Genomic DNA, 15,705 nt, shown 5'->3' with positions numbered 1-15,705 from the left:
CCGTCCCCCACATCGCGGGACACCAGAGCTCCCTCGGGGAGCCCTGGACGCGCGTGCAGGGGGCGCAGGCACCCGATGACGCGTGACCGCGCATCGGTGACGCGCGGCACGCCGAGGGGCTGCCACTAGCAAGCCGGGAAATCTCCCGGCTTGCGGATCTGGCCGCAGTGTGATAAAGTGTGTCGGTAGTGTAGCAAAACCTAAAAAGCGTTGCACGGCTTTAAGGGTGGTTGGACGGGGCCAGTCCAGGATGGCTTTTAGTTTCGCTGGATCCATAGTGAACCCGAAGTCAGAGATAATGTATCCCAGGAACGCCACAGACTTTAGATGGAATTGGCATTTCTCCAATTTCGCAAAGAGATGGTTCTCCCGGAGGCGTAACAGCACCTGCTGAACGTGTTTAACGTGTTCCTGGACGGATTTAGAAAAGATTAGGATGTCGTCTAGGTAAACGATAAGAAATTTGTTAAGAATGTCCCGGAAAATGTAATTGATAAAGTCCTGAAAGACTGCTGGTGCGTTGCACAGACCAAACGGCATGACCAGGTATTCATAATGGCCGTCATGGGTGTTAAATGCAGTCTTCCACTCATCCCCCTCACGTATCCTAACCAAATTGTAGGCGCCCCTTATGTCCAATTTGGAAAAAATGGTTGCGCCTTGCAGGTGGTCAAACAGCTCCGAAATCAAAGGAAGCGGGTAGCGTTTTTTTTTGCGCGTGATGTTATTCAAGCCTCGGTAATCGATGCATGGACGAAGAGACCCGTCCTTTTTCTTTACAAAAAAGAAGCCCGCTCCAACTGGGGAGGAGGACTTTCGGATGAAACCCCTCTCTAAATTCTCTGCGATGTAAGTGTTCATGGCTTTAGTCTCTGGGAGAGAGAGTGGGTAGGATCGTCCCCTGGGAAGAACTGCCCTGGGCAGCAAGTCAATCGGACAGTCGAAAGGTCGATGCGGAGGTAGAACCTCGGATCGTGCTTTGTCAAACACATTGCGGAATTCAAAATATACAGTAGGCAAGAAGTCGACCTTCTCTGGCAGGGTACACAAACCACCAATCTTCTGGAACAGCCTGCTACAGGTCTTGGCACATTGAGCACCCCACTGGATGGGTTCCCGGTTGGTCCAGTCGATATGAGGATTGTGGACTTGGAGCCAAGGAAGACCCAGAATCAACTCAGCGGAGGGAGTGTGGATGACATCGAGGGTAATGATCTCCGTATTAGCGTCGGCGAACTGCAGTTTGAGAGGCACCGTCTGAAGCGTGATGAAAGCCAGCTGTAGAGGTCGACCATCAATGGCATCCCGACCCACTGGCATCCTCTTGCTGGTAAGTTGAATATTGTTCCATCCAGCAAATGTTTGATCAATGAAATTGCCTGCTGAACCGGAGTCCACAAATGCCAGTGCTTGAGTATGAAACCTCTCTCCAGACAGTGTCATTGGCAGCTGGATCCTGGTGGGAAGAACGTCCTTGATGATGGGAGAGAGAGGCAATGTTCCCAACGAGACTCTCCGGGATCTCATTGGGATTTGGCGTTTCCCGGCTTGTGGGGACACTGGAGCACTAAGTGACCGGAATTGCCACAGTACATACAGAGACCTGCACTGCGCCGGCGTTGTTTCTCGGCAGAGGACAGCTTATTCCCTCCCAATTGCATTGGTTCTGGGACGTCCAAAGATGGGCGTGTTGGAGACACGAACGATGGAGCGAGAGACCTTGAAACCCGTTGACGGTAACGAGAACGTTCAGTCCTCCGCTCCTGCAGACGCTGGTCCACCCGAATGCACAGGGCGATCAAATCCTCTAGCTTAGTAGGACGTTCCCGCGCCGAAAGCTCATCCTTTAGGGATTCTGACAGGCCCTGCCAAAACGCCGAAGATAGTGCTTCATTGTTCCATCCCGTCTCAGCAGCAAGGGTGCGGAACTCCACAGCGTACCGGGCGACGGAACGATTTGCCTGGGTTATGTGGTGGAGAGAGGAAGCTGCCGTTAATTGCCGCACTGGTGTGTCGAAGACCCTTCGGAACTCATGGGCGAAGAGGTCGATGTCCTGTGTGATGGGCGCTTGTTGTTCCCAAATGGGAGAGGCCCAGGCCTGTGCCTCGTCAGAGAGAAGAACCACGATATAGCCGACTTTAGAAATGGAAGAAACAAAACGAGAGGGTGAGAGTTAGAATTGGATGAAACATTGATTAAGGAAACCCCTACATCCTTGGGGATCCCCAGCATAGCGGTTAGGGGCAGGAATACGGGGTTCCATAGCAGACGGAGGAAATGCAAAGACTGTTGCGAAGGCTGTAGAGGCCATAGGTGAAGGTCCCAGGACTGGAAGCTCGGGCCTGAACGGTAAGGGAATGAAGGCTCTGCTGAAGAAAATCCATCCGCCTATCATTTTGTTCCAGATAAGTCTCTAGCCTGGTGAAGAGATTCGTGTGAGAATTTAATGTATGCTCCACCTCAGCGGGGTCCATGTTTGTTGGGCTGAGCATAATGTCAGGACGAGCTCACCACAAACGAGGCGGGACCGCGGTGCTGAGGTGTGATAAGATATAACGCCACCCACAGCCACGAGGGCACGTCTTGAGAGTAGAATGGTCTGGGAGTCTGAGTCGGGGCAGGAGAGGTACGGATGGTGGAGGTGCTGTTAGCCAAGTCCGGGGTTAGAGAGAGAGAGATGTAATCATTTACCGTTTGCCGGGTTCGGGGTGCCAGAGGTGCGGAGAGTCGTATTGCCGTAAGCCAAGTTTGGGATGCCAGAGGTGCGGATAGTCGTAGAGAAAGCCGGTTCGGTACACGAGGAAGACTGCAAAACAAGACAGGACAGGACAGGACTAGGGAGGCATAGTGTGATGAGAACAACTGGTTCTATGCTCAGCCGACGAGCCAGTGACACTGCAGGGTATATATAGGTGAGAGGATCCAATGGCAGTGTAGCCAGGTGGGGGTGTGTGGATGGGCCAGGCTGTGACAGGGATAGGTCCAGAAGAGCTCCGGGAGGAGGAGCTATAGAGCCCAGTAGTAAGGCTGCATTTGATTGCAGCATTGGAAAAGGGTAATGTGCCTTTAAGAGGCTGGTGCGCCTCCGTGTGGCCGCGCCTCCGTGTGGCTGCGCCTGCGGGCGCGTGACCGGGCACGCGCCCAGACCCGATAGCAGAAGAGGGAAACTGACGTGCACGCGCGCGTGCAGAGGAGACGGGGATCGGTGTCCTGGAGGAGAGATCCATGTGAGGCGCGGGAGGCCCTAGCAGAGCTGCGGGTAAGTGGGGAGCACGCCGAGAGTGACGTGACTCCCTGTTCATTACAAGGATCTGATGGAGATATCCGGTGAAGAGGCACTGCTCGACGCTTACTTCTACGCAAAGGATCACCAAGTTCGTCTGTCTCAAGACTCTGAGCTCGTGATATGTCCAAAAGACATCACTTCAGAGGTGACTGATGGAGCAAACAAAGATTGTGCTGTGACCACTCTGGTAACTTTTGCCTTCTTCATGCGCAACATGGATCGCTTTATTCATCATGTGATGGACAGAGGAAAAGGTCAGGGCCTCCCTGTATACCGCATGTGCGATGCGGATGGCTGGGTAAAGGTCTGGCCAAGAGACACTATGCTATTCCTTCCAACAGGGGGATGAAGTTGTACGGAACCTGTGACTGTTATCCCAGAGCATGATCTTCAAAGGATTATCCCGGCGGATGCTCACAAAAGTCAAAGTGAGGTACCCCCTCATGATCAGTTAGGGGCACCCCACGATTGGTATCGGCAAACAGCAAACACTCAGCTGGCCTCGGGTATTACGGTGGTTATTATGTGGTGTACCAAGTCATCTAAAGCCCATGTGATAAGTTGTATATTCTATGTACTGCATTTTGATTATATAACGTTAGTACATGGTTATGTCTGCTACCCAAGCGAGGTCGTTGGGATTTCACCAGGGGGAGAGTGTAGCCAAGTCCCCTGCAGCTCTAGAGACTCCCCTCCTTTGTGGCAGCATGGTCGCGGGTGCCGCCGGAACCAGCAACGGACCTGCCGGCTGCTTCCAAAGGTGGGGGCCGGAGCAGGGAGCGTTACGAGCCTTAGGAGGCTCTGCTGCGCACCCGGCTAGCGGGGGCCACCATTGTCGTTGCGCACGCATGCAGCATGATCGTGCATGGCGGATGGGGCCAGGGAGTTGCGGTGGCCATTGAGGAGTTGCGCATGCGCAGTAGAGTCGCACATGCGTCCACAATGTAGGAATAGCCTCCACGGGACTACAATTCCCAGGAGGCTAAGGTTGGAAGGCACCAGGTGTCCCAGAGTAGCCAATAGGGCTGGAGGATTGCCCTGAAAGGAAAAGAGATACATTTTGCAGGGTTTTGAGGAGAGGATCAGTCGGCACCAGGAGAAGCTAGGGGAAGAAGGTAGGGTGCAGGAGTTAGTGACTCCCTGCACTAGCCCAGCAGCCCCCAAGGCCCCAGATAGTCCTGTCACCCAGTATTGTGAGTTGTGTAGGGACAGGCCCCAGGTTAGGGACCCTGCCCCTTACTATCCAGAGTCAGTTAGGGACCCAGTAGACACTGCACGTCCATCCAGAGGTTTGGGCTCAGACCTTCGCTGTCGCTCCAGCAGCCATCCGGGTGGGATCGCCCTGAACGGTAGTTCCTGTGTAAAGCCGACATCAAGTTCCTGTGTAAAGCCGACATCAGGATCCTTTTTGAAGTTCCTTGGCAGGCCCGGGCACCAGAGTGCCCGGCAGGTAATAAACAAGTGCACCAACGAGTCCTATCATATTCAAACGGGACATAGTGGCTGCGCAGTCACATATACATATCTCACTTGAAGGGTGGGGGAAATACCATGTGGAGTTACTGGTCACTGGGTGGGATCATCCGGTGGAGGTAGCGTCCTGCGAGACTCAGTAGTTAGTGTCTCTCTAGGGGGGGACACCTGTTGATATATGAAGCTTGTGTTTGCTATAGTAAAGCCATTGGTTGTTTTACATACTGTGTGTGGAGTGATATATATATATTGTCCTGCGAGGAACCACTCCCCTCTGGTGGGAGCCATTGAAGGTGAGGCACTGCACCAAGTACGAGGATATATAAATTGTTATACGTGCCCCAGGCTCTCCGTGGCGGAGGCTTAGGCCTCCTGTGAGCCTAACAGGTAAAGCACCACACTGGGTAATGCATATAGATTCCTTCACATACACTCTATCTGCGATTGGGGGGGGGGTATATGGGTTACACAAGGTATCATACAGTATGGCTATAAAATACCACCGCATATGCTCTGACACTGAAGACAGAAACAGGCATCTCACAGCCCTGAACGAATCGTTCAGACAGAAGGGATACAAACCAAAGACTATGGCCAAAACTATTACATCTGCACTAAAAGCCCCACGAGAACACCTGCTACAATACAGACAGAAAGAACCTACCACACGCATACCACTAGTGACCACATACAACCATACCCAAGAGGGTATACGAAAATTAATCAAAGATCTGCAACCCATGTTGGCAGAGGATGTGACATTAAAAGCAATCTTCCCCAAACGTCCCATTCTTGCGTTCCGGCAATCACCAAACCCTCAAATAGAAATTAGTCAGCAGAAAACTTCACAGCAAACTTAAAGATATTGACAATGGAACAAAACCGTGCAACAACGCACTTTGCAAACTCTGCTAACACATACAGTATGCCAAGATCCCACAGCCAGTCACAACCATGTAACACTCAATGTTAAAGGATCAAAAGAGGTGGTGGGAGTAAAAAAAAACAGTGATGCTACTCAAAAAATGTTCATATAATACACACATACAGATGCACTGGCCGTTATTCGAACATTTCACGGAGCCGTTTTTGTGTGCTCTGCTGTATTCCACGAGCATTCACGCCGCCAATCATACCAGGCACGCGTGTTTATCGCGGTTGCTTTGTTTGAATTTCATGGATTCTGTTTCTTTGGGTGCAATTCTTCGCGTATCTGTGGCAGAAATAAATGAATTGTTTTGTGTACAGTACTGTGCTACTGAGTCAATTTCAGGTGTTTTAAAACCAGAACACAAAAATTCATTTTTTTCGCATCTTAAGGCGGTACGGTTGGTAGAAATCACGCGCCATGACATGGTATACAACGCGTGAAGTGTTCGAAAAACGGCTGCTGCATCTGTAAATATACTGTATGCTCCCAGAGTATTGAATCCGTTGATATTATCCAACGTAATCAATGTATAAACAATAGCAACTCTGCATGCACAATAGCCTTATAATTTAGGTATACCTTGTATGAGATTGCAATAATGCCCTTTGTATTTCGTGTTCAATAAACTAGTGAGAATATATAAGCAAAATAACTCAATTTGTTTCTCGTGGGTTTCCGGACCCTGCCGGTATGCTCCTGCCGATCAGGAAACCACAGGGAAATGGAGTTGTGAGGCAGTGCAGCTGCCTTTGGGAATAAGTATGGCCCGGACTGCTCACTGTCAGTACAAAAAACTTTTTATTGGCACATAAACACCAAAAAATCACCTCTTGCGTGTTTTACGCGGCAAACAGCGCTTTATTAGAGTACAACATAATGACAAACACACATCCTTAAAACACCCATAATACCCCTGCAAAGTAACCAATGAGCACTTAGAAAATAAGAAACATCTCACAACTGAGATACCTGTAACCTCCTATACTCTAAGTCACTGGTTGGGGAACATGTAAACCATTGCAAAGATGCCGTGGAATTATATACAAACATAAACATAACCTGTATAAGGGATAAATTGAAATAGTGTCTCCAAGTAAATAGGGATAAAAAAGTAACTGGGGTCTTTCTTCTGGATAGTACAGCAACAGCATACCAACATGAACAGTATACATCCGTACACCCTTTTCTCTGACAGGAGCAAGAGAGATTATCCCCCCACTGGACCCTACATAACCCATCATAGTGTCACCTCACAGCTTGCTCTTCTCCTGGTCCCTGGACTCAACCCCCAGATCTTGAGGCCCTAATGGTCTATCACTGACTCCCACACTCCTTGGTGGAGTATGGGGTAGGTGATCCAACTCCTCTGAGGGAGGGGATAGAAGGTGAAGCAAAGCCCTGGCACCACTCTCCTACAACTCACTAAATTTGGAAATGCAGCTCCTTCTTGTTACAAGGGGAGGGGCTCTAAATCTCAGACCGTATGGACAGCCCCAGGCCATAAGCAACCCCCCCCTGTCACTCACGTGAACTGCTTACTACAGCAAGGGAAGATTTAACCCCAACACTACCTGCACTGGTACCAGGACTTAGGCAGAGAAATTAGAAGCCAGGGCTGCATGGCTACGTTACATTGAAGACTGCTAGAAGACTTTGGGTTTGCAACATATGCTTACTTAATCTCTACATTATGTGACTAGGATTGATCTCTTCCATTTCATCATATGTTTGACTGTTTTCTACATATTTAGTTTTTTTTTTTTTTTTCATGTACTGTATCCTGGATGTTTTGGTGCATTCTGCAGTGCAAACAAAGAAAGATTGAATATTAATACTGTAACTTGCCAACGTTTAATAATTTTTTCCTAAAGTTCTCAGTATTTTAAACAAATGTTGAATATGTGAGATATAAAGTTATTTTCATATAATAGATTTTTTTTCCACTGTTTCTTGTTTAACTACATTTTGAATTTTTAACACACTGTTTTAGGAATAATTTTTTCTCAAGGTGACTACTGGAAGGTGATGAGAAGATTTACTTTTGCATCTTTACGTGCTTTTGGAATGGGCAAGAGCAGCATAGAAGACAAAATATTTGAAGAATGTGATCACCTAACTCAACGTTTTGAGTCATTCAAAGGTACAGTAGGAATATAATGTGGATATGTACATTGTATAATGCAATACATTTGTAACATTGTAGTAACTTTATATTCAACAATGTTAATTAAGTAATAATCCCCGAAGAACAGGGCATTACTGGCCAATAAAACCCTTGCTGGAAGATTTGAAGGCGAGAGGCGAAGTCGAGGGACTTTAACCCAGACAGGGCATTGTTGGCCAGTAATGCCCTGTTCTGAGGGGATTATTACAATTATAGGCTAACTGTAGCCTTTTTTTTTTTTACATTTTTCATAAAAAAGCTAGACACTTTTATAGTCATATTGATTTTTATCAGCATGATTTTATACATTTATTTTGCTTTTACGGCAAGTTTATTAAAATTAAATTGTACATACACAGATTGTACATACTGTATATATATATATATATATATATATATATATATATATATATATATATACCATTATCACGCAGCACATCGTGTTTACACTGCAGCAAGTGATTCTGGGAAATGACATGCAAATGAACACACAGTGCCACCTTTTGCTTCAAAACCATTTAACATGGTTCCCTGTAAGCTTTTGCTTGCCGCATTTAACAGCTTTGAGCACATCCTGGGTTAAGATACATAGCCAGTAAACCTACCTACAGACAGCTGTTTTGACCTTAATGGGTCTCGTCAGTGTGGGGTTGGTTATAATGGCTTTGCAAAATTAAGCTTAGGATAGGTTTCACCACACTTACAGAACAGTAGTTATGGTGTGGTGGGTAAAAAAAGTGACAAAAACCCTCCATAGGGTTATATAGCAAATGTAAATATTACTGTATGCTTATTTGTATGTCTTATACAGTATGTATGTCTGCAACCCTGCATTTCACCATTGTCACCCTGCACACAGTGTTTCCACTGCAGCAAGGGATTCTTGGAAATGACAGACACACACATATACATATACAGTATATATACACACACACACATACACGCACACTGCAGCTGCCCCCTCTATACACACACAAACACACTGCAGCCCCCCCACCCTCTTCAACACTCACACAACACACACAGCAGTCCCCCTCTACACCCACAAATACACACTTCAGCCCCCTTGTAAACCCACAAAACTGCACACACACCAAAACACACTCTGCAGCCCTCCTCCACCCTCTACACCCACTGATACACACCCATTGACTGACACACACACTGCAGCCCCACTCTACACCCACAAAACAGTGCAGACACACACACACACACACACACACACACACACACACCAACTAAACAAACTGCTGCCCCCTCTACATCCACAAAACACACACCAGCAGCCCCCACTGCAGCCCCGTGGAAACCCACACAATGCAGACACACACACACACACACACAAAACACTCTACACCCCTCCTCTATCCACAAAACGCACTGCAGCCCCCCCTCTGCACCCAAAAAACACACAATGCAGACACACACAAATAAACCAGGCTCTGACAACTCTACATCCACATAACACACACCAGCAGCCCCCTCTCTACACCTACTGCAGCCCCAATGTAAACCCAAACACTTTAGACACACACACCAACATAACACTCTGCACCCCTCCTCCACCCACAAGATACACACCAACAAAACCGACTCTACTGCCTCCTCTACACCCACACACCGATAAAACACTCTCCTGGCCCCTTAAACCCACAAAACACACAGCAGACACACAAGCCTTTCCCCTCACTCTCCTGTGCGGAGCTCTCTGCAGGTAGGGTGGGGTGAGGAGTCAGTGCCTTGCTGGTGCCTCCTATCCAATCACCTCCCCTGTCTGTGAGCTAATCTCACAGTTTGTGAATGAGAACTGAAAGCTGATTGGCTGAAAACTTGGCAGGGTGCCAAAAATTCCTGGCCATTACTGATAAGATAATACCCGGAATTTTAACCAATCAAAGAGCAGGGATTTCAATAATGCCTGGAATGTAACAGCTTTAGCCTATAATACATTATATAGCTGAGCTAGCACAGGGAGCATACAGATTTAGTGGATCCACTGAAAAACAGCTGTTAAATTAGTGTATTTTCATGCGACTATCTAGAATCCTTTTCTGAAGCCTAACCACTTAATGATGATGAATCAATCAGGGAACCTGTGGTAGACATGAAAAAACTCTCTTCTACTTCTTCCAATAGTTATTCTAGAAACATGACTCCTTTTTTCTCTGTATTTTGTATAGTCAATGTTTTCCTTATCGCACAACATACACTTCCAGAAAATGCTATAAATAAATTATATTACTGTGTCTACCTTTTTAGTGTCTGTTTACACGGTGCTTCTGCTACAATCTGAGTTTTGCTGGGTGGTTTATTCTGTGTAAAATGTATGGCAGAAACCAGTAAAAGGGCTGTTCCAAAGTTAGATGGTTAGATGCAGGGCAGTGTACATGGCATAGAATAATAATCTGGTTGATTTGAAGACATCAAAAATGACTCAAGCAGTGAACATGTCAACAAAAAGAATTCAGAGCAGATTTCTAGATAGTGTTAAAATTTGAGGCTAGAATTTTGGATTATAAGTATAGCCTTGTACCCCCACCCTAAGTGATATTGAGGGGTCTGATGTTTGTCTAGATACTTTGTTAGGTGTCGTGCTGTACCTGTGTGGCAACAGGAGCGCTGAGTGCTATGCGATGTTGTGGGGAGAACAGAACTCAGGCCCCAACTATAGTGCTTGGTAAAAAGGCAGCAGGCTCCCTGGTAATGGCTCAGAGACCTGCTCCCTCAACCCTTTTATGTTCTGATATGCAGGGTATACACACTCCCTGATGAAGCCTAAGGGGGTTGCCCCAAATCAAATACTCATAGAACTAGATTGGTCATCACTAGAGTCTAGGCGCAAAGTTCACCTTTCCTGGCTCACCCTCAAATACTTTCTGGGCAAGCTACCCAGCTACCTGAACAAGCTCCTCACCCCTACCACATGCAGTACCTATCACCTGAGATCAGACTCCAAAAGACTATTCATGGTCCCAAGACTCAACAAAGTATCCGGACGTTCCTCCTTCTCCTTCCGTGCACCCCAAAACTGGAACAACCTACCAGAGGCTCTCATATCCACCACCAGCTTAAGTTCTTTCAAATCTAAGGCTGTCTCACACTTTAATCTGGTCTGTAACTGTTTCATACGCTCATAATATATATTTTCTTTAACTGTGCATGCAATGTCTTGTATATAATGTATAGCTTGTTCCTTTATGTAACTGTATTTGTAACCATGTATTATTTTGTTTTACTCTGTGCCCAGGACATACTTGAAAACGAGAGGTAACTCTCAATGTATTACTTCCTGGTAAAATATTTTATAAATAAATAAAATAAATAAATAAATATTTTCAGCAGTGAATGTGGGTGTCCACGCTCCTTGGTGAAGCCTCAAGGAGACGCCCCACAGATTAGTAGTGCGCTGATATGTGGGCGACCACACTCCCTGACACGAAGCCCAGAGTATACCCCAACATATTTTCTTTCTCAGTGGCTGGGAAGTACAGTCTGTGATACATAAACACAATAAGTCCAAAAGTCCTGCTGCTGGAAAAACATGTCCTGTGAGCATATCCACATCTTAGCAGCGCCTTCAAATGTAGCCCTTTTACCCCCACCCTAAGTGGTATTGTGGGGTCTGCTATTTCTCTAGCTACTTCTTTAGGTATTGTGCTGTACCTGTGTTGCAACAGGAGGGCAGAGTTCTCCGCGGTGTTGTGGGGAGAACAGGACAGGTTTACATGTTACCTTAGTTCTTCATTGGTGCAGTCAGCATGGATCCTCTTTGATAGCAGTGGATGGTCCATACTGACACCTTTGTTCTTTCAGCAGCAAGACAGTGAATCACACTGATGATGGTAAAACTGGATCCCTGCTAAATGAATTACCCTAGAAAGGGGAAAACACCCGGGGCTCAAATATATGGGATCATAGGACGAAAGAAATCCACTAGTGTATTTCCGGAACACTTTCCATAATCCATTAATGTATTGTAACATGCAAGAAGCAGAGTAGCACCATTATGCAAGCCTTGACCATGTGAGTTTGAAATGCACTTATAGAGGATTTAGCATTGAACTGCGGTCATCTGACCATATATGTATTCAAACGCATAGGAATCACCTCTTGAGTACAGCATATAAGTCCAGCATGTAAGTCCAGCAACAATTAAAATGATACTCACAGTTGAAATGAACAATAATGGTCACTCCCTAGTCAAAGACACATCGACAGAAGTTTATTCACTTGCAGGGCAAAGGGGTTGTTCTTGTTGGATTTTAACATTGTGGGTATGCATGATGACGTCACTGACGTCACCATGTGACCTTGTATGGTGCCAAAACAGGTCATTTACTTCCTGGTTCGGCGGACATACAAATACCCAGCAAGGAGGTGGGAAATAATGCCCTTTGATAAAGCCATTTGTTGGCGAAACATGTCAGTGTAACCTTCTCTTTTTGGCACATTGTAACAAACTTCCCTAGTCTGTTTAATAATTAGTCCTTATGCAAGCACAAAGTGTCAAGTATTTTAATTTCCAGTCCCTTAATACCTCTCAAGAAGCTGAGGACACACTTCTTAGTATAAGGTTTACATATGACACTTCTTAACATAAGGATATACATACAAGTGTTTCTGTACAGCAATATAACCACTAGCCTCATGGGGTCCTGTCTCCTACTTGGCTGAGACCAGAATGAGCCTCTGTGTGTTCTCAGAAGCCTGAATATATCGCTCCTGAGTTTGGCTGCAGGTGCAAGCCCTCTGTCTTAATTAGCTACCTGACTTTTGAGCAGGGGAGTTTCTAGCAGTCAGGCAAGCATGCCTGACAAACCATTGTTAGTATTGCTCGTTTGCAAGTGAGGGGTTTGTAAACCCCATCACACACATTAAATTGTTTTTTTCTATCTCCCTTTTGCGTTTTTGTGGTGCAGCGTTTTTCTGGGCTTTGTGCCTGGTACATCTTTATTGCAAACAGGATAGATAAATAGAGCTGGTGCATTCTTCCCTAATGACAGTGCTCTGATTCAAGCTTGAGGCCCAGACCAGGCCTGTTGGACTCCTCCTCGCATCTCCGATGTGAGATGGAGGGTAGATGGTGCTCACACTGCATAGGGAGGAAAGATACTTATAGCCTTTGGGTTGGTGTTTGTAACCCTGCCCCTTAACAGAGCAGGTTGAATACTGATTGGTTCATCTGTAATATGTGATGACCTATCAGTATGCTTCCCTTAGGCTGACACTTTCTGGTTGTTGCTAGGCCCGTCCTTGGATACATTTAATGTATCCAAGGCTGCAAAAGCACACAGGGCCTTTTGAAGGAATTAGCCCAACCACTGCCTGCACCTAACATGGCTTATACTGGTAGTGCCCAAGAAAATACATAGCGGCCAGTAGGCTATGCTATATAAGCAAAGATCACAACAGACTTTAATGTACAGAATGACTAGGAATATGGCACAGGGTCTATATACAGATATAGCGGTATTCACTGTCGTTGTCAGTGTCACATGGAGCCGATGGAGTGCAGCCCAAATGTGGCCGCCTCATGGAAACGCTCAATGTCAGCCCAGAGGAGAGTGAATTTCCCAGAAGGATTAACACAGCAAGGGTCCTTGCTTCTGAATTGGCCTCATACTCCATCCGCTCCGAAAACGAAACCGGCTGACGTCATCAGATAGCGCGTCGCCTAATGCCCGATGATCTTTCGCGCCGCTTTGGCGCTTCTTCAAAGGGGGAGGAGCGGATGGAGTATGAGGCCAATTTGGATACAGTTTAGCTGAACGGTTGTATGAACTCTGGGCCCAATCTTGCTACTATGCAGCCAGACTATTGAGAGTTATACTTGTATCACGGGCAGCCTTTATATTTGAGTTGCCTATTAGGTTCACCACACAGATATATATGAACCACTTTGTAGATACTTTGATATTACAATCTAGGATTTATGAGCTTTTGGGCGCTACCCTGTTATGCAGGCGTTACTTTGACTACATACTTAACTACTGCAAGTAGCGTTTGTGTCACAGGCGGCGATTTAATAGCCATAACCGGAGGCAACATGTTTGCACACATATGTTGTTAAAGGCATTTATAACATACCGTTGCTACAACCTTGGCAGTTTGTAATTCACGCATAGTGAGGTTTGGTTTTTTGGAATAAGAGAGAGCATTTTACAGACACGGTACTTGGTTACCATATGGAATGATATAATACTTGTGTCTGCAAAGTCACTGCGGTGACACATAATCCACTCTCTTCACCCATACCCATATGCATGTTTACTATCATTGAGACAGCATACTCCATCGTTATTCTTTTTAATTGTTTTTATTCCATTACTTAGAAGTGTTAATAAATAATTTTTTGTTTTTGAGATTTTAAACCCTCTTGTTCCTTATATGGTCTGGAATTTATTCCCTTTGGTAATTGCTACCATTAAGCAGAGTGCAATACATTGGGAATTCTTTTGGGTGGTCACTCTATGATCACCTTTGTGTAGTTAATAAGTCCCTATTTCCCATGCACCTGTATACATTTACCTATATGGTTTAGAGTAATAAGGTTGAGCAGTGATTACCACCCTCTACAGTATGTTTTCTGAATTGAAATCCCTGAGAGTTAATCCTACTGGACTGCAATCTGTCTGTAAGAGCTGCTCAGACAGGTCAGAGAGAAGCAGTCTCTCACTCTATGTCTCACGCGCATCTCTTACAGCGATTCTTGCTAATTGTATAATTATTTTTAGTACACAGTATTGAAGCAGGTGTCTCATGAGCTAACCCCCATTAATTTCAGGTCCGCGGTCCCCTGCTTCTCTAAAAATACAAATTAAAGCAAAGCTTCATTACCTTAATGGCTGAAGGCCAAAAGGCCTAACCAACCTCTTCCCTCTAAACTAATGCCCAATGTCACTATTAATATATCTAATAGTGGTTTGCGGGATTAACTAAAATAAACACATACAGTATTTACCAAAAATAAATAAATAAAATACATTTGAAGGATAATACCATTGTTTGTCACTGAGGATAACTAGACCTTCTTAATGGAGAGACTAGATAGCCAAATCAGCAATCAATATTAAGCTGTCATTCAGAAAACCCATTGACAATTAAAATACATTAATAACCCCCCTTCATGACCTTAATGGTTAAGAGCTAAGGTAATGAAGGGGTTAAACACTCCCAACCCCTGTTCCCCGGGAGGCTTAGCCACCCTTCCTGGCGCAACTACACCTACTGCCCAGCCCATCTACCCCCAACAACCCTTTACCACCACACTTAGTAATGGACAGCAGCCCTATTTGCCAAATATGGCTAATAGAGTCTTTGTCCATTGAGAAGCATACACAATAAATTAACTGTAACATTATACACATTAAATTAAAATGAAATACTAGTCATTTAATTAATTGATTGTCACTGTGGTTAGCTATGCCCTCAATGCTGACACAGATAGCCATATTGGCATTCAATGCAAACCTTATAGGAATTGAAGTAGCACTTTTCGTCGTGCCCACACTGAAAGTAAATAGCGCTAGATGTATATGTAACATAGGAAAATATTATGGCAGGAGAACAGAGTGAGACACAGTAAGGATGGGGACATGTTTAGAAGAGCAGCATGGGAGGGTTCAAGGTGGTCACAGGTGGGCAGGGCTGCCAACAGAAATTATGAGGCCCAAGATAAATGATAGGAGCAGGGCCCCCCCACACCTCATAGCGCACCTACCATGAAAAAAATAGTTTTTATCGCATACATTTTACTTAACTGATTTCTTCTTATTGTAATACGGAAAAAAACATTACAATGCAATCTGTTTATTACACCCCAACCCCCCCAAAACATATAAAAACACACT

The 15,705-nt window shown here is 45.6% G+C and overlaps 1 protein-coding gene across 1 annotated transcript in view; it reads left to right on the top strand.

The window, feature by feature from the left end:
- Positions 1-15,705, top strand: part of LOC142493880 (cytochrome P450 2K1-like) — a 119,194-nt gene that overhangs the window by 25,243 nt on the left and 78,246 nt on the right. Inside the window, exon 3 of the mRNA XM_075598575.1 lies at positions 7,682-7,831. Within this exon, the coding sequence (XP_075454690.1) occupies positions 7,682-7,831 (150 nt within the window). The remainder of the gene's footprint in view (positions 1-7,681; positions 7,832-15,705) is intronic.

The sequence above is a fragment of the Ascaphus truei genome, chromosome 4 (genome assembly GCF_040206685.1).
Source record: "Ascaphus truei isolate aAscTru1 chromosome 4, aAscTru1.hap1, whole genome shotgun sequence".
Classification (NCBI taxonomy): domain Eukaryota; kingdom Metazoa; phylum Chordata; class Amphibia; order Anura; family Ascaphidae; genus Ascaphus; species Ascaphus truei.
Note: the sequence above shows the minus strand (reverse complement) of the source record. Positions and strands in the feature narration are given on the sequence as shown.